Source organism: Zalophus californianus, chromosome 3 (genome assembly GCF_009762305.2).
Source record: "Zalophus californianus isolate mZalCal1 chromosome 3, mZalCal1.pri.v2, whole genome shotgun sequence".
Classification (NCBI taxonomy): Eukaryota; Metazoa; Chordata; class Mammalia; order Carnivora; family Otariidae; genus Zalophus; species Zalophus californianus.
In genome coordinates, this window is record NC_045597.1 from 165,962,028 (window position 1) to 165,985,291 (window position 23,264).

General features: G+C 37.7%; 1 protein-coding gene across 3 annotated transcripts in view; it reads left to right on the plus strand.

Annotated features, from left to right (window-relative positions):
- Positions 1-23,264, plus strand: part of ADAM23 (ADAM metallopeptidase domain 23) — a 166,699-nt gene that overhangs the window by 88,960 nt on the left and 54,475 nt on the right. For all 3 annotated transcript variants that reach the window (XM_027591124.2, XM_027591123.2, XM_027591125.2), the window contains exons 5-9: positions 8,108-8,190; positions 9,237-9,300; positions 14,882-14,954; positions 18,718-18,794; positions 20,840-20,905. In XM_027591124.2, coding sequence (XP_027446925.1) covers positions 8,108-8,190; positions 9,237-9,300; positions 14,882-14,954; positions 18,718-18,794; positions 20,840-20,905 — 363 coding nt within the window. The remainder of the gene's footprint in view (positions 1-8,107; positions 8,191-9,236; positions 9,301-14,881; positions 14,955-18,717; positions 18,795-20,839; positions 20,906-23,264) is intronic.

Genomic DNA, 23,264 nt, shown 5'->3' on the forward strand with positions numbered 1-23,264 from the left:
CATGTTAAGAAAATCTTTGTACAGAGTACCAGCGAAGGAAATTAACATGTAAGGATGGTTAGGTTAATTAAACCTGTTTCAACCCAGCGTGCAACCTTTCTTGCAAAGATTACACACTGTTTAGACAAAAATACATGCACACACACTCTGTTATTCACTAGAGATGAAAAGAATTACGCCAAGCCTATTTGGCTTTAACTTTAAGTGGAGACATTTAAAATATGCCAAGAATTAGTTTCAAACAGAATGATGAATCCACACTTTGAAGAAGCTTGTCAAAGTTTTTCCACTTCACCACCACCAAGCCCCTACCTAGTTCCCACTTCTTGCCAAGAGAGGCCAGTGTCTTAGGCTTTTATTTTTATTGGATGAAAGTGGGTTAAAGGGACTTCTTTTCCTTGTGAAGCAAAGATAGGAACTGGAGAGGTCAACGAGTTAAGTAAACAACCTAAGAATAGGTGTCAGGTATCAGTGAATGAGTATGGAAGCACTTTTGTTCTGCATTTGACAGAGCAATAGCTTTTGTTAGAGTTCCTACACAGTATATGATAAAACAACTTTGGTGACTTGTTGATTGACTTTGTTGATGAAACTATTAAAAACGAGTTAATTTTTGGTGTTTTAGTTCTTGCATAAGTGAACTAGGTATCAATACGACAGTGTAAAAGTCCTTTTCAACTTTAACGTATTTCTATTAAGTTCCTTTTAGGCGAACCAATAACTTTGAGTGCTTACTAATGTTTTGGTTTCAATTGTGCTTAGGAAAAGAAGTATCAGCTGGCCAGCAATGGAAAACTGAACAGATAGATGCTATGCTCCCATTCCCACTTCCCTCTACTTTATTACTCTTTATCATTATTGGGCAGGGAAAATGCCCTTTCCTAGCTCTGTTTACTTCTTCCTGTCCCCTTCCTCACTCCTGCTCCGGGAAGGAAGAGCCACTTAACTGATGGGAAGGAGTTGGGTATGTCTGTGTTGTTCTTATTCCCCTTCTTTTATGGGATCCACCTCCTACAGGAAGAGCACGTTCTCTGTACTTTTCCACACTCTAAGTTGCACAGTGACAGCCTAGTGTGTGTGTGTTGTTGGTGGGGGTTTCTTGTTCCATGTTGTCTATCCCCAGGTGGGTAAGTCTAGCCAACTCAGGGTGTGGCATTAGCAGGCCTACTGGATTCTCAGCTGATCCTCTCCTCCGGTATAGCACTAGCAAAAATGAAGGTGACACTTTGATCTGTTTCAGTCCTGGGTCACTCTCTCATTTGGTTTTAAACTTGTGTGGCTAGCACCTCACACGCTCAAGGATGCCTATGATCTGAACGATGGACAATAGTAAGTGCTGATGAGGATGTGGAGAAGTAAAACCCTCACAGACTTCTGGCAGGAATGTAAAATGGCGGAGCTGCTTTAGAAAACACTTTGGCAGTTCCTCAAAAAGTTAAGCGTACAGTTACCTTATGACCCAGGTGTTCTACTCCTGGGTAGATATCCAACATATGTTTAAGCAAAAACTGGTACATAGACATTCACAGTAGCATTATTCATAATTATCAAAGAAGTGGAAACAACCCAAAAGGCCATCAATTGATGAATAAATAAGATGTGATATATCCACACAAGGGAATATTATTCAGGCATAACAAGTAAGGAAGTACTAATGCATGGTACAACATGGATAAATCTTGTAAACATTATGCTAAGTCAAAGAAGCCAGTCACAAAAGTCCATATATTGTATGATTCCATTTGTTGAAAATGTCCAGAATACGGTTTGGTTGCCAGGGGCTGGGGGTGAGGAAGAGTGGGAAATGACTGCTCACGGGTGCAGGGTTTCCTTTTGAGGTGATGAAAGCATTCTGGAATTAGTGGTGATGGTAGCACCACCCCTGTGAGTAGACTAAAAACCACTGCATTACACTCTTGACAAGGGTGAATTTTATGGCTTGTCACTTATATCTTAAAGGAAAAATAAACCCTCAGGTGGGTTTATTTACCCACCTTCTCAACAAACATGAATCCTTTGCTCCTTTCGGATTGGTCTTGTCACTCAGGCACATGAATAAGTCATTCGTATTCATTAAACAGATAACTGATTCAGCTTACTATGATCCAGTCCCTGTTCTAGGTACTGGGTGTACATCAGTGAACCAAGCAGATAAAAATCCCTGTCTTTGTTCTTTGCTTTATCACTGTAATCACATCACTCTCCTAGAAGTTTTCATACTTTTTTTTTTAAGTCGAATCATCACCATGGCTCAGTTCAAGCTCACTCCTTCCGTGAACTGTTCTTGGCAGGGATTGCTGTTGGAGGAAATGGGCCTCTGTGGGCATGGCTCCTGGCTGGGAAATTTAAAAAAAAAAAAAAAATCAAGAGAGCAGACAACACTGGCTCCTCACAAAGCTATTTTAAGTTTGAATAGGATAATTTTGTAAGAACTATTAAAAATTTATATAGCATTGGTACAGCTAAACTGTTCTAATACTTGAACATTTTTTTCCTATTGAGTTTAATGAAGGTAAATAATTAAATTGGTGTTGGGGTCTCAAGTTCCCTGATTCTCTGATATATTTTTTCATTTCTTTATGCTGCAGTATTCAAATTCAGGTATATGTGTCCAGTTAAAGAGATCTTCTTCTCTTTTGCTATCAGCCCACTGATGTATTAAATAGATTAATAGACCCTGATGATTGAAAAGTTTGAATTTAAAGATATGCATGGAGAATAATCATTTGAATATAGTGTCCTATTTTATTATTATATTCAGGAGCTGGAATATCAAAATATACATACACATTTGTGAGCTAAGGCCTGCGTAGTTTCAAATGTTTATCCAGATGTTCAGGAGTTTATGAGACTTTTTTTTTTTTAAGATTTATCTGTTTATTAGAGAGAGGGCTAGAGGGGGGGAAAGGGTAGAGGGAGATAGTCTTTTTTTAAATTAACATATAATGTATTATTTGTTTCAGGGGTACAGGTCTGTGATTCATCAGTCTTACACAGTTCACAGCGCTCACCATAGCGCATACCCTTCCCAATGTTCATCACCCAGCCACCCCATCCCTCCCACCCCCCCTCCACTCCAGCAACCCTCCATTTGTTTCCTGAGATTAGGAGTCTCTTATGGTATGTCTCCCTCTCTGGTTTCATCTTGTTTCATTTTTCCCTCCCTTCCCCTGTGATCCTTTGTCTTGTTTCTCAAATTCCTCATATCAGTGAGATCATATGATACTTGTCTTTCTCTGATTGACTTATTTCACTTAGCATAATATCCTCTAGTTCCGTCCATGTCGTTGCAAATGGCAAGATTTCATGGGATTTTTTTTTTTTTGATGACCACATAATATTCCATTGTGTATATATATACCCCATCTTCTTTATCCATTCATCTGTTGATGGACATCTAGGCTCTTTCCATAGTTTGGCTATTGTGGACATTGCTGCTATAAACATTGGGGTGCATGTGCCCCTTCGGATTACCACATTTGTATCTTTGGGGTAAATACCCAGTAGTGCAATTGCTGGGTCGTCTGGTAGCTCTATTTTCAACTTTTTGAGGAACCTCCATGCTGTTTTCCAGAGTGGCTGCACCAGCTTGCATTCCCACCAACAGTGTAGGAGGGTTCCCCTTTCTCCGCATCCTCGCCAACATCTGTCGTTTCCTGACTTGTTAATTTTAGCCCTTCTGACTGGTGTGAGGTGGTATCTCATTGAGGTTTTGATTTGGATTTCCCTGATGCCGAGCGATGTTGAGTACTTTTTCATGTGTCTGTTGGCCATTTGGATGTTTTCTTTGCAGAAATGTCTGTTCATGTCTTCTGCGCATTTTTTGATTGGATTATTTGTTCTTGGGGTGTTGAGGGGAGAGAGAGAGAGAGTCTTAAGCAGACTCCGTGCTGCACATGGAGCCCAATGCAGCACTTGATCTCACAACTCTGAGATCAAGACCTGAGTGGAAATCAAGAGTCGGATGCTTAACCGACTGCGCCACCCAGCTCCCCAAGAGTTTATGGGGGTTTCTTAAATGATGAAGAAGGTAAGAACTGGCTGGTCGAACTTCACTGAAGAGAAGACGAGATAATTAAACAAACACAAAGGTGGGGCAGTTGTAAAATAAATCAAATTGAAACAGTAGGTTCTGTTTTCCAAAAGGTTGTATTTAAAGTGAGTAGAAAGAATCAAACTGTTTCTGTCATTCAGTCGGTAATACCAGGGAACCAAATCTGTTTTCCTCTTTAGGTCATTAGCTCACAGAGCTGTTATACCAAGCCCCTTCTGATTAGGAAGTGTTTTCAAAGATGCACATTCAGTCAGGGTCCCATTATTTGCAGAAGTGGCCTGGTGGTTTCCAGCGGGGTTCTGAGCTCCGCAACCTTGTGGAGCAGAGTTGCCATTATTTGAGCATCATCTAGCTTGTGGAGTGTTTGGATGTGGGGAAGTGGTAGGTTGGGGAGCATACTTACTAGGATTTTTAAGTTCCTTTGCCTAGCCAAAAACTTCCACTTATCGTATGCTCTATTTTGTTGCATTTAAATAACTCACTGACAATTTCGAATCCAAAAATGCTGACACCTGTGTGGACACACATAGACTACTGTCATGTGCTCATTGAGCCCCTTTTGTTGTCCTGCCTGCCTATTGCCTAGTCACAGATCTGTGATGCGCTCCTCAGTACTGATCGTGAAGTGGCTGGCCAGGGCTCTCAAACTGTCTGAGACCTTACCCCCTGGAGAAAGAAACACTAACTGGAGAGCCTGAAAACGCGTCATTTCAGTTTGGCTTCCTGCTATCGTTCGCAGAGCCTTTTCACACCTTGTCATTGTTTCCCTCTCTGTACAAGGAGGTGTAGTAGTTACTATGAGACAGCGAGTGAGTGTTCAAGATGGTTAGATCCTTGGGTGGAAGGTACACCCAGAGCTGACTCTCCAGTGTCACTGCTCACTACGCCCTCTGGGAGGGGCCTCTCTGCACTGGTTCACTCCTGTTATCCCTGTTACCCAAGAGGGAATGCCTCTTTTCAACTAGGATTTTTTGAATATGAAATACTTCAAGAGCTTACTTTGCAGTGGTATTTATAAAATGCTGCATACACCTGGAGCGTTGCCAAATAGTATTTTTATGGTAATGCTTTCTTAAAAACTTGTTATAAATTTAGTAATAAGAAACTCAGAAAATCCTCTAATACTACCAGATACTAATACTAAATTAGAGCCTGCTGAATTCCTCATAGTGCTTAATATGACCACATAATCTAGATATTCAAGCTTTGTTATGATAATAGATGTCAGGGATTGCATGTTACCTCAAGTCTTATTTCAGGTTCAGAAAATATGGTGATTTACCTTCAAATATACAGAAAATTGAAACAGTTCCTTCAGATAATATCCTACCTTAATTAAAACAACTAACAATGACCTTTATACTGAGAGAGCATCAATCTTCAGTTTCTAATGGGAATTGAAATCTAAGAAAGGACTTGGAAGTATTTTCTGGGAAAAAATATTTTTAGGAAAATCTGGAAAATATAGCTTTTTTTAGAAAGGTCAAGTAAATATGACCATGTTTGCTATGCACTAATAATAATCACCTGACTTAAGAGAACTTCTTGGTGTGATACAAAGTACTAAATAACCAATTTGATGGAATTTACAGTTACCTGTGGTTGTTTTTAGAACCATGTGAAGAGTCTGAAATTTAATTGCAGAATATTGACCTGGATTCACGAATTGCTGAGATGTATGATACCATTTGTCCTTATAAGTTCCAGGGTTGAATATACAAATAAAGCTTCTCATGTTGCATACAAGTCAATATTTTTGTAAAAAATTGCCTTTTGAGAGCCAAACCCCATACAAAAGCAACCTTTTACAAAATATTAACAAGGTTATAATACCAAACTTAGACAACCAGCACTGGAAATGTGTATTATAGTTCCTAAGAGGAAACAAACTGAATTGGTTGGGGAGTGGTCTTTGATATATGGGTAGACACCCTTATCACTGTAAATAACCTCTGAGGCTATTGTAATATAGTATAATGAGCAGCGATCAAAATGACTGTAAATCATCAATGAAAAGTCAAAGTATGTTCAGTATATTCTATTTAAGAAAACAAATAGGAAGCTTCTGGTTAAACAGTGTGGATTCAGTGCTTATATTTATCTCTCTTCCCTCCCAATAACCTAACCTAGTCAAATACTAGTCAAAGAATAAAAAAGGATATAAGGTGAGAGGTATTCATAAAATTTTAGGAGATAGAAAGCAAACGGATGGGGGGTAACTGTCAGGTTTGAGCTTTTCCTGTTCTGCTAAGTTCCATTGGGGAAATCCAAGAAGCAAGCCGATTGAAGATCCAGGAAGTGAGGGTACATGAAAACAGAGAGGTTGTTCAAAGTCTACGTGGAGGGCTCTTACATCCCTGATGCACTTCATAACCCATATAGCCAGGCAGCCATCCCTTCTCTACTCTGGTAGAAGAGCTCCATTTATAGAGAAAAATGGAAAGGAGGGAATTATCAGAGAAATAATAAAAGTTTCCTAGAACTGATGTGTGTGCATTTTCTTAATTAAAAGTTTTGACCAAGTGCCCAGCACAGTGAATAAGCCAAGACCCACACCAAGGCATGTCTTGAGATTTCATGAAAATGGGGATGAATAAAATTCCCTAAAGTCTTCTTGAAAGAGAAAAATTATATTTTATAGAAAATATCTAACATCGGAATAGCAGCCGTTTCTCAGCAGCAACATTAGAAGCTGTGCACGGTAGTGCTGAAATGCCGAGAGAAAATAATTCTAATCTAGAATTCTTTACCCACCCAAATGGTTGATCTAGTGTGAAGATAGAAAAATAAGTTTTTATATATGCAAGTTCTCACCAAATTCATCTTCCATGGTCACTTTTTCAAGAAAGTACCAGAAGATGTGTACCTTCAAAAAAGGGGAGGATGAGATCATGAATGGAGAAGATATGGGGTCCAGGATTCTGTGTAGAAGGGAGGCAGAAGAGTTCCCAGGATGACCCCAGACAGAACTCCTGGCTGGTGGCTCTGTGTCAGGCCCAGTGGGAGGTCAAAGGGGGACAAGAGGGCTATCTCCCAGAATAAAATACATGGGACAAATGACCTGGTATGTGTAGCCAGGATGCAGCAGTAGAAATATCCCATTCAGAAATACATAGGTAAACAACAAAGGAAACAGATAAAAGAGTTAAAAATGATTGTCATGGAGGTGAGGAGAGAGAGAGAGAGAGAGCATGTTCACTGGTGCGTGAGCAGGGAGAGGGGCAAAGGAGAGGGAGAGAATCCTTGAGCAGACTCCCGGCTGAGTGCGGAGCCCATCATGGGGATCTCACAGCCCTGAGATCATGACTTGAGCAGAAAATAAGAGGAGAACGCTTCGCAGACCGAGCCACACGGGCACCCCTGTGTTTTTAAAATAGGCCTTATAGTTACTTCTTGACTTTGAAAACTAAGTTCATATAATACTTCTAAGAAATTTTTAAAACAAATTTTAAAAGGTAGGGAAGCAAATAATAAGATTTTATGTGGTTTTCTATCAAACACAATTATTTTTTTTTAAAGATTTTATTAATGTGAGAGAGAGAACAAGAGAGAGCATGAGTGGGGGGAAGAGAGGGAGAAGCAGGCTCCCTGCTCTGTAGGGAGCCCAAACCACGGCTGGATCCAGGACACTGGGATCATGACCTGAGCCAAAAGCAGATGCTTAACCGACTGTGCCACCCAGGCGCCCCTATCAAACACAGTTATTAACAACAACAGCTCTGGGGTCTCCTCAGTTCGGTAGAAGACCTTATTCCATAGCAATATCTGGTAAGTAGCTACTCCCTTACATGTTTAAGAAAGGTATGTAAGTTGTACCAGTTACGTTGGTGTCTTATTCCTGTTAATAGCTTTTTCTCCTTTATTAAATTTAACAACACAGCATCTTCATAGAAAAGCAGAAAAATGGCCTCGTGCCCTTTGAGATTTCATATCAACCAGGAGGAGTTTGTAGGACCATCTTTGCAATTCTTTCTGGCTTATAGGAGCATCTGTAAGAGTGAATGATGACCCAGAAAGCATCGTTCATCAATGAAACCTTCCTCTGTGTTGTAGGGTGGAGAGCACTGTTACTACCACGGCAGCATCCGAGGTGTCAAGGACTCCAGGGCAGCTCTGTCGACCTGCAATGGACTTCAGTATGTGCGAGTCTCATGTGGGAGAGTGAACTTGCTTTCAGCCGTGCGGTTTCCATCTTTTCTTTCCCAAATGTTTGTTGTAGGGACTCTGCTGTGCCAGTTGCACGTTAGGGACTGGATATGGAGTCATAAACAAGGAGGGCGTATTCTCCGCCGTCTTAACATTTAGAGTCTGCAGGAGATTCAGAGATTTAACAAGTGATTACAGAGATTAATATTGAATTGTGATTTTGGTAGAAACTGTGAAGGGATGGATCAGGGACTTACAGGGTGACCAAACCTAGTCTAGAAAGGTTTCCCAAAGGTATATGCCAGAGGACATAGCAGTCAGGTGGTATTGGCCACGGGAGGATGGCAGGGTCGGGGGTGCAAAGAGAGGAGCTCATACATTGGCTTCAAGGCAGGCTCTAGAAAAACCTCTCTAAGCACCTTTTAGACCCAAATAGTAACCCTCCATGTAAAGATCTGGTTGTGGCCATGTGATGAGAAAGGATATTGAAAATCTTATCTTCCTATATCTCTCAAAATTATATGCAACACAGAGTCATACTGCTTAATGGAAATTCACAATTGGCAGTCATAAATATGCTTCTGTTTGCCTCTTCAGAATCAGATGGTTTTAGATTATTCTAACGAGCAAAATACCTATTTTCTTATGGGTGATACTGGATTTGTGTAAGAAGAAATTTGTACTAGTTGGACATTGTCTTGGAATTATAATGTGACATACTGGAACTGTATGAATAGTCCTGTTCCAGATTCATCTTCTAATGTTTCCATTTTGTTTCAAAAATTAATTATAACATTTATAATTTATATGCTCGTGGTATACACTTTAACACCTTTTGTAGCTTATCTCTGTCTAATACAGTGCTGAGACCACAGTGGGATTCCATACAGATATATGAATTAGGTTTAGGGCAGTATAAAGATATTTGTTTAGATACACTGTTCATTTTTAAAGATGCAATGTGAAGCTCATTTGCTGGTTCTTCCTGTTTGCTGTATTTGTTAATTTCCTCCTCATGCGATTTCTTGTCTCATAGTGGTATGTTTGAAGATAATACCTTTGTATATATGATAGAACCACTGGAGCTGATTCACGATGAGGTAAGTCTGTGACCTCAGTTTCCTTATGGTGTTTTGTTCTTTTAGCATCTTTGCCTTTGAGCCATAAAGAACATAATGTGGATGTCAGTGTACATTTATATGTAGTACTGGTGTATTGAATTTAGAAATATGCAGGTTATGACCTGCTGCATTGGGGAACATAAGCCAGCTACACGGGCTCGGCAGGTGGCTCTGTCAGCATCCAAGCTCCCACGTTGGGGAAGTGAAACCCATGGTTCTTTTGATTGAAGGTGCAGTTTCAGTACACACCCACAGGGGAAGTAAAGTCACAGGATTTATTACCTACAGATTCCGGAATCTCGGGTGGGGAGCAGTAAGCCAGAGGAAGGCAGTCCTCCTTCCCAGGTCACTAGTGAGCAGGAGATAGAGAACAGGGTAGCAAGCACCTGTTACTTGAAAGGTGGTTGGAGTGGAGTTCCCTAACTTTTAGTGGGCTTAATTCTTTTATTTTTTATTATGTTATGTTAGTCACCATACATTACATCATTAGTTTTTGATGTAGTGTTCCATGATTCATTGTTTGCATATAACACCCAGTGCTCCATGCAGTACGTGCCCTCTTTAATACCCATCACAGGGCTAACCCATCTCCCACCCTCCTCCCCTCTAAAACCCTCAGTTTGTTTCTCAGAGTCCATAGTCTCTCATGGTTCATCTCCCCCTCCGATTTCGCCCCCTTCATTTTTCCCTTTCTACTATCTTCTTCTTCTTTTTCTTCTTTTTAACATATAATGTATTATTTGTTTCAGAGGTACAGGTCTCTGATTCGTCAGTCTTGCACAATTCACAGCGCTCACCATAGCACATACCCTCCCCAGTGTCCATCACCCAGCCACCCCATCCCTCCCACCCCCCACCACTGCTCCAGCAACTCTCAGTTTGTTTCCTGAGTCTCTTATGGTTTATCTCCCTCTCTGGTTTTGTCTTGTTTCATTTTTTCCTCCCTTCCCCTATGATCTTCCATCTTGTTTCTCAAATTCCTCATATCAGTGAGATTATATGATACTTGTCTTTCTCTGATTGACTCATTTCGCTCAGCATAATACCCTCTAGTTCCATCCACATCATTGCAAATGGCAAGATTTCATTTCTCTGATGGCTGCATAATATTCCACTGTGTGTGATATATATACCACATCTTCTTTATCCATTCATCTGTTGATGGACATCTTGGCTATTCCCATGGTTTGGCTGTTGTGGACATTGCTGCTGTAAACATTGGGGTGCACATATCCCTTCGGATCACTACATTTAGTGGGCTTAATTCTAAGTGGTTATTTTAAAAGATGTCCCGGGAAAAGCAAAGCGGGAACTTAGAGTGGGAATCTTAAACTCAAGTTCTTTTTTTTTTTATTTCAAATATTTTTTTTCTGATTTTTTACAATTTCTTTTTTTTTATTATGTTCAGTTGGCCACTCTATAGTACATAATTAGTCCTCGATGCAGTGTTCAACAATTCATTAGTCAAGTATAACACCCAGTGCTCATCACAGCACGTGCCCTCCTCAATACCCATCACCTGTTACCCCCTCCCCCCACCCGCCTCCCCTGTGAAACCCCCAGATTGTTTCTTGGGGTCCATAGTCTCTCATGGTTCATCTCCCTCTCTGATTTCTCCCCCTTTGGATTTCCCTCCCTTCCCCTATGGTCCTCCGTGATATTGTTTATGTTCCACATATGAGTGAAACCATATAATTGTCTTTCTCTGTTTGACTTACTTCACTTAACATAATCCCCTCCAGTTCCATCCATGTCAGTGCACATGGTGGGTATTCATCGTTTCTGATGGCTGAGTAATATTCCATTGTGTATATGGACCACATCTTCTTTATCCATTCATCTGTTGAAGGGCATCTCGGCTCCTTCCACAGTTTGGCTATTGTGGACATTGCTGCTATGAACATTGGGGTGCACATGCCCCTTCTTTTCACTCCATCTGTATCTTTGGGGCAAATACCTAGTAGTGCAATTGCTGGGTCGTAGGGTAGCTCTATTCTTAACATCCTGAGGAACCTCCATACTGTTTTCCAGAGTGGCTGTACCAACTTGTAGTCCCACCAGCAGTGTAAGAGGGTTCCCCTTTCTCCACATCCTCACCAACATTTGTTGTTTCCTGTTTTCTTAATTTTTGCCCTAAACTCAAGTTCTCATCGAAATGTCCAGATGCTGGGTGTGAGCAGGGTTATCATGCTGTAAAATGCCTAGGCAACAACTCAGAAAAATACAAGTTGTTTTTCTCATCACACCAGGCCGCATACCAGTAAGGAATGATAAGAAGCAACAAATCTAGGTTTTTGGAAATGATGGCAGTTCTTTTCAGTCTATTGAGCAGAGTGGACATTTTGTTTTGTACTGACCCACTTCTTTTCCTTTAAACTAGCTTTTATTTTCACTTCTTCTTTAGATAATTGTATGCCTATAAGCATATACTTAACTTTTATTAAGAATCTTCAGTGGGAAAATTTGTAGTTGAACTATGATTATATTAGATAGCATTTAGTTTTCTTTAGAGATAGGGAAGAAAATAATGTTTAGAGTCATGCACAGGCCAGCAACCTAGATGAGAAACCGTAAGGACATGATGCTAAGTGAGATAAGTCAGACAGAGGAACACAAAAACTGTATGATCTTGCTTATATGTGGAATCTAAAAGTACTGAACTCAGAAGCAGAGAACAGATTAGTGGTTACCAGAAGCCAGTGGGGAAAATGCGTGAAGGAGGTCAAAAGGTACAAACTTCCAGGTATAAGATAGATAAATTCTGGGATGTAATGTACAACTTGGTGACTATAGTATCTTTGTATATTTGGAAGTTGCTAAGACAGTAGATCTTAAAAGTCCTCATCACAAGGAAAAATTGTAATTGTGATGTGATGGATATTAACTACACTTATATATTTTGCAATATATACATAGATCATTATACTGTACACCTTAAACTTATACAATGTTACATATTATTATATCCCAATAAAATTGGACTAAAAAAGGAATCATGTACTCTACTAGTGTTGCTCACTAATAGAATGAAAACAAATCTGAAATTTGATCTGTATTCATTAGGTATTGTAATGAGGGCTTACTACATACTGGGTACTAATTTAGGTGCTGGGGATAAAGTGGTGAATAAGACAAACATAGAGCTTGAGCTTTATGGAGCTTATAGTCTACAGGGGCAGACAGGGATAAATGGGTTGAGTAAGTAATTACATACTGTTTGTTAGCGTGCTAAGGAGAAAAAAAAAATGAAGCCAAGGAGGTAGAATTATAAGGAAGAGCAAAATGAGATGGTACTTTTGAAGGAGGACTTTCAAGAAATTAGGGAGCTGGAAGAGCATTCCAGGAGAAGAGCAAATGCAAAGGCCCTGAGGCAGGAGTGTGTGTTGTAGGAACTTTGAGGGGCCCAGCTAGGTTGGACAGGAGTGGACAAAGGGGAGAGTGGTAGGAGATGAAGGCTCTGAGAAGTGGCAATAGGGAAATCAGACCAGTGAGAGGAACTGCTAAAGGGGAAAATAGTATTTTGAGAGTGATCAAGTCAGAATATTGCAATCATTTGATGGGGCGCAGAAAACTTTTTTTTTATCTTCAGAGATTTCACCTGTAGATAAAATAAGTTTTGACCCAGGTACTAGCCATTTAGGCTATTGATCATCACAGTTGAACAAACATTTTTTGCTGTGGCAATGTATATATAAATATGGCATAAGTTTCAAATTTGAGACAGAAGGGTCATTTAACTTTAAATGTTTAATGTTTGCTTAAACCTGTATCATTTTTCAACTAGTAAGTTGAAATGAAGACAACCACCCTTAGGTAAAGTCATTTTGATTAAGTAAAATGTTTTTCCCCTACTCTGTTGGTAGGTAAATAACTTGTATACAGCAAGATTATTTGACTTGGTACACAAACAATTGACTTTGATTTCTTGTGCTGATTAATGGCCCTGTTACTCTAAAAAAAAACCCCAAAGAACCAAACAAAAACCCCAAATAACGACTCCCTAAGCCTCATAGTTTTCAAATATGTAAAATAAGGTGGTTTTTTTTCAGTGCATCCCCAATAGGGCAGTTTTGCAGGTTTGATGAATTAAGAAATGTATGTGACTATGTTTAATAAAACTGTTGAAGAAATTTATAAGTACAAACTGTTATCGTCATAGTATTTAAAGCATTGGTTTTACATTGTTATACCCATAATCAAGTTCTTCAGGGGCTGACTGTTCCATGCCTACTCCCTTTTCTCTTTTGCTTTCTTCCTTACTGCCTACCTTTTGTTCATGTAACAATCTGTCTTCATCTTCACCATGGGGAGAGGGAAAGGAACAGTGCTTGAAACTTTAGTGGGCTTTTAAAATTGTGTTTCTAATCCAGTTGTGAGTTTCATTGCTCTGAGTATCATTTCACCTGTTACCAGAATTAAGAATTTACTGAACTTGAATTTAGATTTGTTGATGTTTAGCTTATTATTACTGGTTTTAGTATACTTTACAGTAAGTCAAGTAATGTGGATGGGATATTTCTAATAAGAATTCATGTTATCTCTCAAGCAGTGAATAGCAAAACTCTTAATTATTGTGAGTCTCATATGTAACCTATTAAGAACACTTTTTTAATAACTAGTTTTCTGCTTATGAAACTAATACATCATAGGAAATTTGGAAAAGCAAAATAAGCAAATACTTAACTACATTGTAATTTTCCGTGATCCCATCCTGGAGAGAGAACTTCTCTTCACCTTTCAGTATACATTCTTCCAGTTTTTCAATGATATGGTCTTATATATTTTTAAAATAAATTGAATCATTATTCTGTAATAGAATTTTAGCTCAATGATGGATCTCTCTGAGTTGCAGTATTTTTATTTGTAAAATAAAGATAAAATATGCATTATATAGAGTTCTTGTGAGGATTAAATCAGGTAATGTGTACATTAACAGTGTCTGGCACATAGTATGTGCTCAGTAATGGAAGCTGATAGTAAATAATAGGAATGGAAATAAGATGTTTCTAGAAGTGTAGTTTCTAGGGCAAAGGATATAAATATTTTCAAGGTCATTGATAGACATTGCTAAATTTCTCTTTGAACTATGCTCCCAATTTATTCCTATCAGCAGAGTATGAGAGTGCTTTTTACCTTGAAACCATAATTAACTGTGGTTATCATAATTTTAAAACCTTTGCCAACTGGATGGGGAAAATTGGTATATCTTTTTTTTTAATTTGCACTTTGAAGGAGTATTAAAGCATTCATCATTTTTTTATATGTTCATTGACCATTTATGTTTCTTTCTTGTAAATTTCCTATTCATGGCTTTGAAGAAAGCTAAGGTTTCAGAGTAGCTAATAAAACTATGCTTTTATCTACACTGGAGCAATTGAATGGTGCTCTATTTTTTAAAAAATTAAAGTTTCAGTAAGACATACTTTTCATTTTGATAGCTGAAACATTAGCATATAAATGTTCCCATTTTAAGAAGGATATTGGAGAAAGTTCTAACACTCTTCCGTGGAAGCTTGATCACATCTTGCTTTTTAATGGTCCGCAATTGTTTTTGTTTCAGAAAAGCACAGGTCGACCACATATAATCCAGAAAACCTTGGCAGGACAATATTCTAAGCACATGAAGAATCTCAGTAAGTTCTAATTAAGATGGCCATTTTATTTTATGTAATAGGAGCCGTGCCTTGGGGGAACTCAGTGCACATGCAGGAGGTAAAATTGCTCTGCAGTGAGCCGTGTGGGTGGGCAGCGGCATGAACTGTGGCTGGTGTGGAATGAGGCCTGGAGAGTCGTTGCCGATGGAAATACTGAAAGAAGCAGCCCAGGAGTAAACCTCTGTTAGAACCAGACAGTGTGGCTAAATTTAATGGTGATTTGCAATGAGGCTCATCCTTAAATTTCTCTGACAGTTTACTGCTTTTTAGACAATTTGTATTGTCTCACTCTTATGTTCTGGTCCCGAGGTATCCTAAGGACACTGATGTTGACAAAAGCTTCTTTTGGATTATTGGGATATGTGATATTGCGTCTGTATATTAATGCCAAAAGTCTTCAATAATTTATGCAAAGTCTTATGCCATACATTATTTTTAAATCTAAAATGAATTAAGCACAGTGAAATTCTCTTAAATTTTCAGATATTGAGGGTCAGGTGGTTGTAGGTCAAATATGCATATTCTAATGAATCTTGAATATCTCATTACATTTTTGATGATGTTTGGAAGAAAATAATATTTGAATAATAAATTATAATTTGTGCATTACAAATAGAATTAGATTTGTGACCATGAGACTGTGAAATGTTTAGTGATCGGCATGCCTTTTCCACCGTAGTTTATTTTGATTTTGAGATGATGTATGCTATCAATGTTGCTGTTTCTTCACATAATACTTTTATTTTATTTTATTTTTTGCATCAGGTTGAGTATACTCTTTAATTCCCATCACCTGTCTTCCCCATCCCCCTCTCCCCCCGCCCCCCGTTATGGTAGACATCAGTTTGTTCACTATAGTTAAGAGTTTTCCTGGTTTGTCTCTTTTTTTTTCTTCCTTTACTCATTTGTTTTGTTTCTTAAATTCCATTTAGGAGTGATATCACATGGTTTTTGTTTTTCTCTGACTGACTTATTTCGCTTAGCATTATACTCTCTAACTCCATCTCTGTTGTTGCAAATCACAAGATTTCATTCTTTTTTATGGCTGAGTAATATTCCTCTGTGTGTGTGTGTGTGTGTGTGTGTGTGTGTGTGTGTGTGTGTGTGTGTGTGTGTACCACATCTTCTTTAACCTTTCATCTATTGATGGACATTTGGGCTGCTTCCATAGTTTGGCTATTGTAAATAATGCTGCAATAAACACAGCGGTGTATGTATCCCTTTGAATTAGCATTTTTGTATTTTTTTGGTAAATACCTAGTAGTACAATTGCTGGATTGTAGGGTAGTTCTATTTTTAACTTTTTGAGGAACCTCTATACTGTTTTCCAGAGGGGCTGCACCAGTTTGCATTCCCATCAATAGTGTAGGAGGGCTCCTTTTTCTCCACAGTCTCACCAACACTTGTGGTTTCTTGTGTTTTTGATTTTGTCCATTCTGACAGGTGTGAGGTGATAGTTTTGATTTGCATTTCCCTGATGATGAGTGATATTGATCATCTTTTCATGTGTCTCTTGGGCATCTGGATATCTTCTTTGGAGAAATGTGTGTTCATATCTTTTGTCCTTTTTTATAATCTTTTTTTTTTTTTTTCTGCATGTACAGCAGAGGAGGGGCAGTGGGAGAGGGAGAGAGAATCCCAAGCCGGCTCCACGCCCAGCATGCAGCCCAATGAGGGCTCAGTCCCACAACCCCGAGATCATGAGCTGAGCCAAAATCAAGAGCTGGATGCCTAACTGACTGAGCCACCCAGGCGTCCCTCTTCTGTCCATTTTTTAATTGGATTATTTGGTTTTTGGGTATTGAGTTGTAACCATTTTTTATACATTTTGGATACTAGCCCTTTATCGGATATGTCATTTGTAAATATTTTCCCCCATTCAGTAGGTTGCCTTTTAGTTTTGGTGATTGTTTCCTTTGCTGTGCAAAAACATTTTATTTTGAGATAGTCCCCATAGTTTATTTTTGCTTTTGTTTCCCTTGCCTCAGGAGACATATCCAGAAAAATGTTGCTATGGCTGATGTCAGAGAAATTACTGCCTGTGCTCTCTTCAAGGATTTTTATGGTTTTAGGCCTCACGTTTAGGTCTTTAATCCATTTTAAGTTTATTTTTGTGTGTGGTGCAAAGAAAGTGGTCCAGTTTCATTCTTTTGCACAAAGCTGTTGTTGAAGAGATTGTCTTTTTCCATTTTATATTCATTCCTCTTTTGTTGAAGATTAATTCACCATATAATTGTGGGTTTATTTCTGGGTTTTCTATTCAATTCCGTTGATCTGTGTGTCTGTTTTTGTGCCAGAACATACTGTTTTAATCACTACCGCTTTGTAATATAACTTGAAGTCTGGAATTGTGATACCTTGAGTTTTGTTTTTCTTTTTCAGGATTGCTTTGGGTATTTGAGGTCTTTTGTGGCTCCAATACAAATTTTAGGATTGGTTGTTTCTAGTTCTGTGGAAAATGCTTTGGTATTTTGATAGGGATTGCAGTAAGTCTGTAGATTACTTTGGGTAGTGTAGACATTTTAACAATACATGTCCTTCCAGTCCACGAGCGTGGATTGTCTTTCTGTTTCTTTGTGTTATCTTCAATTTCTTTCATCAGTGTTTTATAGTTTTCAGAGTACAGGTCTCTCACCTCTTTGGTTAAGTTTATTCCTAGATATTTTATTGTTTTTGGTGCAATTGTAAATGGGATTATTTTCTTAATTTCACTTTCTGCTGCTTCATTATTAGTGTATAGAAATGCAACAGATTCCTGTACATTGATTGTGTATCCTGCGACTTTACTGAATTCATTTGTCAGTTCTAGTAGTTTTTTGGTGGAGTCTTTCAGGTTTTCTATATACAGTATCATGTCATCTGCAGATAGTGAGAGTTTTCCTACTTCCCTACCAAGATGGATGCCTTTTATTTCTTTTTGTTGTCTGATGGCTGTGGCTAGGACTTGCTGTACTATATTGAATAAAAGTCGTGAGAGTGGACATGCTTGTCTTGTTCCTGACCTTAGGGGAGAAGTTCTCAGTGTTTCCCTCTTGAGTATGATGTTGGCTGTGGGTTTTTCATATAAGGCTTTTATTATGTTGAAGTATGTTCCCTTTAGCCGTACTTTGCAGAGGACTTTTCTCATGAGTGGATGTTGTACTTTGTCTAATGCTTTTTCTGCATCTGTTGAAGTGATCATATGGTTTTTATCTTTTCTCTTATTGACGTGGTATATCATGTTGATTGTTTTGTGAATATTGAACGAACCACACTGGTGTCCTGGAAAGAAATCCCACTTGATTGTGGTGTATGCTTTTTTTTTTTATGTATCATTGGATTCAGTTTGCTAATATTTTAGTTGGGGATTTTTGCATCTATGTTCATCAGGAATATTGGTCTGTAGTTCTCTTGTTGTGGTGTCTTTATTTGCTTTTAGAATCAGGGTGATACTGGCCTCATAGAATGAATTTGGAAGTTTTCCTTCCGATTCTTTTTTTTTTTTTTTAAATAGTTTGAGAAGAATAGGTATTTCCTCTTCTTTAAATGTTTGGTAGAATTCGGCTGAGAAGCCATCTGGTCCTGGACTTTTATTTTGGGCGAGTTTTTTGATTTCTGATTAAATTTCAATGCTGGTAATTGGTCTGTTCAAATTTTCTATTTCTTCCTGCTTTAGTTTTGGTACTTTCACATATTTTAAAAACATACTCCTATTGAACTGCAGTCAAGTATAAACTTTTGTATTCCTTTTTCTTTTACACAGGTATGGAAAGCAGTGACCAGTGGCCCTTTCTGTCTGAATTACAATGGTTGAAAAGGAGAAGGAAGAGAGCAGTGAATGTGAGTGTGGCATTGAACCATAGGTGGGGCCACTTCACTCAGCTAAATTGTGTGCCTGAAATCACATAGTATCTGAGTGTATCTGAAGCAGTTGAGATTTGGGCAATATCCTCTCACAAACCAAAACAACAAACCAAACTCCTCCTATGGTTTGCGTCTTATAGGCATATTGCTTTTTATTCAGCTTTTTCTATTTGATGTACACTGGTTACAGTGTCCTATGAACCCTGATGGCATATAAGAAATGTATTATTTTAGCTTCATTTTCAAAGCATTTTCTTATGAAAAGTACAGTGCATTTTTTTCTATTAAAAGTACAGCAGACTTTTTTTTATATGGCTTATATAACATTATGAAGCATTTTTGTTCACCAAAAAAGTAAGGGGTAGTATTAGGTTTTGAAATGTTGGCTAATGATGCCTATTTGTAGCTCTTTCAAATTGAAAGCTCTGTTGTACCAAAATTTGAAGCTGGATATGTTTTCTTGAGGATCTTTTTGACCATTGGTGTCATGACAGTTACCAAGTACGAATCATGTAATTATATAATCAACAACTGTAGGATAGCTCCCATGTATTGATAAGTGTATAGGAGCTTTGTAACTGAAATTATGTTCCTAGTCTTTTTCATAATAGATTAGAAAGCTTGTAATGATGGGGACTGTTTTGTAATTACATGGTGAATACTATGTAACTGAGAATTAATTCCACAGCATATAGATTACATGGTAATTTACTAGATAACTTAATGAGTAATTATACTGAAAATTGCACATTTTAGATAATGTTTTGCTGAATGTATTTTTTTGTGAAAAAATTAGACCACCAGTCATCAGAAACTTAGTTACAGGTTAAATCATCCTCTCCTTTATGAGCCTGTCTTCATGTTATGGTGATTATAGATACAAATTTTGTTTTTTTGCTTAGAGTTTTTTTCTTACTCTTGAAGATGTGGTTGGTAATAATAAGTTTTATATAGGCTACTGACATTTCACTACAGTCCACCCCTATCAAATATAAACTGATCAATGACCTTGTACGTAAAGAAAAAAAGAGTTACCATTATTGGTTTTCAACTACGAAAAAAGAAAGCTCAAATGATAATTCAAATGCTTAGTACTTGCTCTTAAAATTATCTAGGAATAATAAAAATTTAGAAGCATTTAGAAAATAGTAATTATCAATGTTTGTTCCTTTGAGAAGTTGTGTGGTTAAGATTTAGTACATTATTATTAAAATTTCACTCCAGTGACTTAATGTTTCTTTTGACTATATTGATAACTGTTTTCCACATACACTGTGCTGTTCTTGTTAAATGAGCTTTAAGTAGATTTCCTTTGAAGTTTTAAGTAGATAAGAATCTTTTTTAACCACATTTTAATGCCAAAGAAATTGAGATTTATTTATTTTAGCAGAATTATACTGTATACTTTTCTCTAGGATATTTTTCCATATGAAAATCATATAAAAATAACATGGGCTGGGGGTGCCTGGCTGACTCAGTTGGTGGAGCATGAGACTCTTGATCTTGGAGTCATGAGTTCGAGCCCCATATTGGGAGTAGAGATTACTTTAAAAAAATCTTAAAAAAAAAACCACAGGGTTTTCTCTATCTTGATGAGTATTTTTTTTTTAAAGATTTTATTTATTTATTTGACAGAGAGAGAGAGACAGTGAGAGAGGGAACACAAGCAGTGGGAATGGGAGAGGGGGAAGCAGACTTCCTGCTGAACAGGGAGCCCAACGGGGCTCCATCCCAGGACCTTGGGATCATGACCTGAGCTGCAGGCAGACGCTTAACAACTGAGCCACCAGGTGCCCTTATTTTAATGATAATTAAATACAGTTCTTTTCTGAATACTTGAATGTTTATCCAGACTTTACAGTCGCTGTCTTCGATTTTGCTTACCAAGTTTGTTCCAGGGTGTTTTTTTATAAAGTAGGCAGCAAAGCGTTCTTTTTGAAATTCAAAGTCAATCTACAAGTTAATAGTCAGCATCAGAGATATATCCACCACCATTCTGACTATATTTTTATTTTCCACAGCCATCTCGCGGTGTGTTTGAAGAAATGAAATACTTGGAACTTATGATTGTTAATGATCACAAAACGGTAAGAATATAAAGAATCAGTGAGTTTTAGGCCTGGCAGCTTGCTTAAGAAAGAATACATTTCACTTTATATTGAATCATTATTTCTTACTTATTAGGGCCAATGTATTTAGATGCTTTATTTCTTTGGAACTATTGAATGACTTGATTTATTTCATGGTGTTCGGAAACACTGGGCTTTATAGAATTTTCACACCTCTAATAAATAGATGAATATTTAGTGGTTATGATGAATGGATTTACCTATTTGTTTGACATCTTTTACATACCTTCATTTAAAATTCTTATTCTCTACTTTTCTTCTTCTATGTATTTGGCCACTACTTTCTAATTTTATTCCATGTCTTTGTTCTGAGAACATTTTTTTCTTACTAATTATTATGACTTGTGGCAAATGTAATTATAGGAAGTGAAGATGTATAATAAAGGCATATCCAGAGAGACACTCTTTGATGATTTATCTTCTTTAAATTTTGGAAAGATGAATAATATTGTGCTACTTATGTCAAAGTACAGTGTGATTTAGTGTGTCATCTCAATAACACTTAAAAGACATGGAAAATAATTTTTGCCTCCACTGGCTGTTCTTGAAAATAGAGTGGAAACTTTCTTTTTTTAAAGGTTTCATTTATTTATTTGAGAGAGAGAAAGCAAGCATGAGCCAGGGAGAGGGGCAGAAGGAGAAGGAGAAGCAGGCTCCCCGCTTAGCAGGGAGCCCTGCTAAAGGCTGGCCCCGGGGATCATGACCAGAGCTGAAGGCAGATGGTTAAGCGACTGAGCCACCCAGGCACCCCAAGTAGAAACCTTTCTTAACCATGTTTTACTTAATCGTGTCCCTTGTAAAACAGGTTGGCGGAAGCCTAGAGCTTTCTAAAGAGTCTTGTCCAGTAGGGTGTTTGCTAGTATAACTAGTATAACCAACACTTGGGGTATGCTTAAATGTTTAACACCTAGCTCTCTGGGAAAAAAAGCCTTGATTTATAATGGTTACTGATACCTGTGATGTAAATACTCCCATCATGGCTGATTTCAAGCTACTGGAGTGAGCTCACTAAATGAGGAGCTGGGAAAAGTTGCATCCAGTTCGCTCTTGTGAACTGTTGGGAGCTGGCTCCAGCACCCCTTTGCTGCACCTCCCAGACTGTGTAGGCTCGTTGTACTTCTTGTTGTAACTATATAATTTAATTTAAGAAATTGTATAAACTAAGACAAAGAGTAGTTGTTTTTATGAAAACTGAGTTATATTTCTGGAAAGATGAGAATATATCAAGAAATACTCAAAAGTCAGGTATGGGTGACAAACTTGTAAAAGATTGCAACAAAAATTCAGATTGCTTTGCATTTATCATTAAGTCCTTGTTTTACTTTAAGGAGGCCAAATTAGATTAGTAGACGATAGGGTAAAATGATAGTGTGAAATTCTGTTAGTAGACCCTACTTGAGAAAAAGCCTTGAAACCATAAATTTAAAAATATGGTGACTTATTTTTTAAACTTTTATTTGACTCTCTACATTAGCAGACATTTTTTACTAATTGCCAAGTACTGGTTCAGTTATGTTGAGTATTATTCAGTGGAATACCTGTTAATTATATATGCAGATTTATTTTATTTACCAGTAGCTTTTAAATATATTGCTTGATATATGTTAGAAGAAGCAGAGGCGAGATCCTCTCTGGTCGGAAGGAAAACCAAATGTGTAGACAGCCATTTTAGATAATGAAGGCTAAACTAAGCGTTTCAGAAGGACATTAATTTGCTTGAAACCCCAAGATAATTTTTCATCTGAACTATTTTTGTTGACTGGGACATTGAAAGTTTTTGTAGGTACTTCTCAGTCCTTAGCGTTGTGGCATGAAACTATGGCGTTAGACATTTCCGCTTTTTCTAATATCCATTATGCAAATACTTTTGAAGTAGTGGAAGGAATAATTGTGATGCGTGCAATGCCTCTAAATTCACAAAGTACATTCACAGAGAGCTGGGAATGCATAGAACCCTTCTCCAACCCAAGACTCTTATCTCCACATCTCCTGTTCCACCATAATCTAAAACTATCATCAATCAGAGTATGTATCGGCAACTGTATAAATAGGAAACAATAATTTTTAAAAAATATTGTCTACTTTGAATTTATATTTTAATCCTTTTAACTGGAAGCATTCAAATAATCTTGTCTCTGTCTTATGAATATAAAACAGCACCCTCCCATTTAAAATATCATTTTCATATATGGAAATTTTCTGCACTTTATACCATATATTCTGTGATAAAGTTACCTTCTTTATGCTACCAAATTTGTTAATGGTAAACCTTGGTAATTATTTTATTATTATTGTTATTAAAATTGAGAGAGAACTA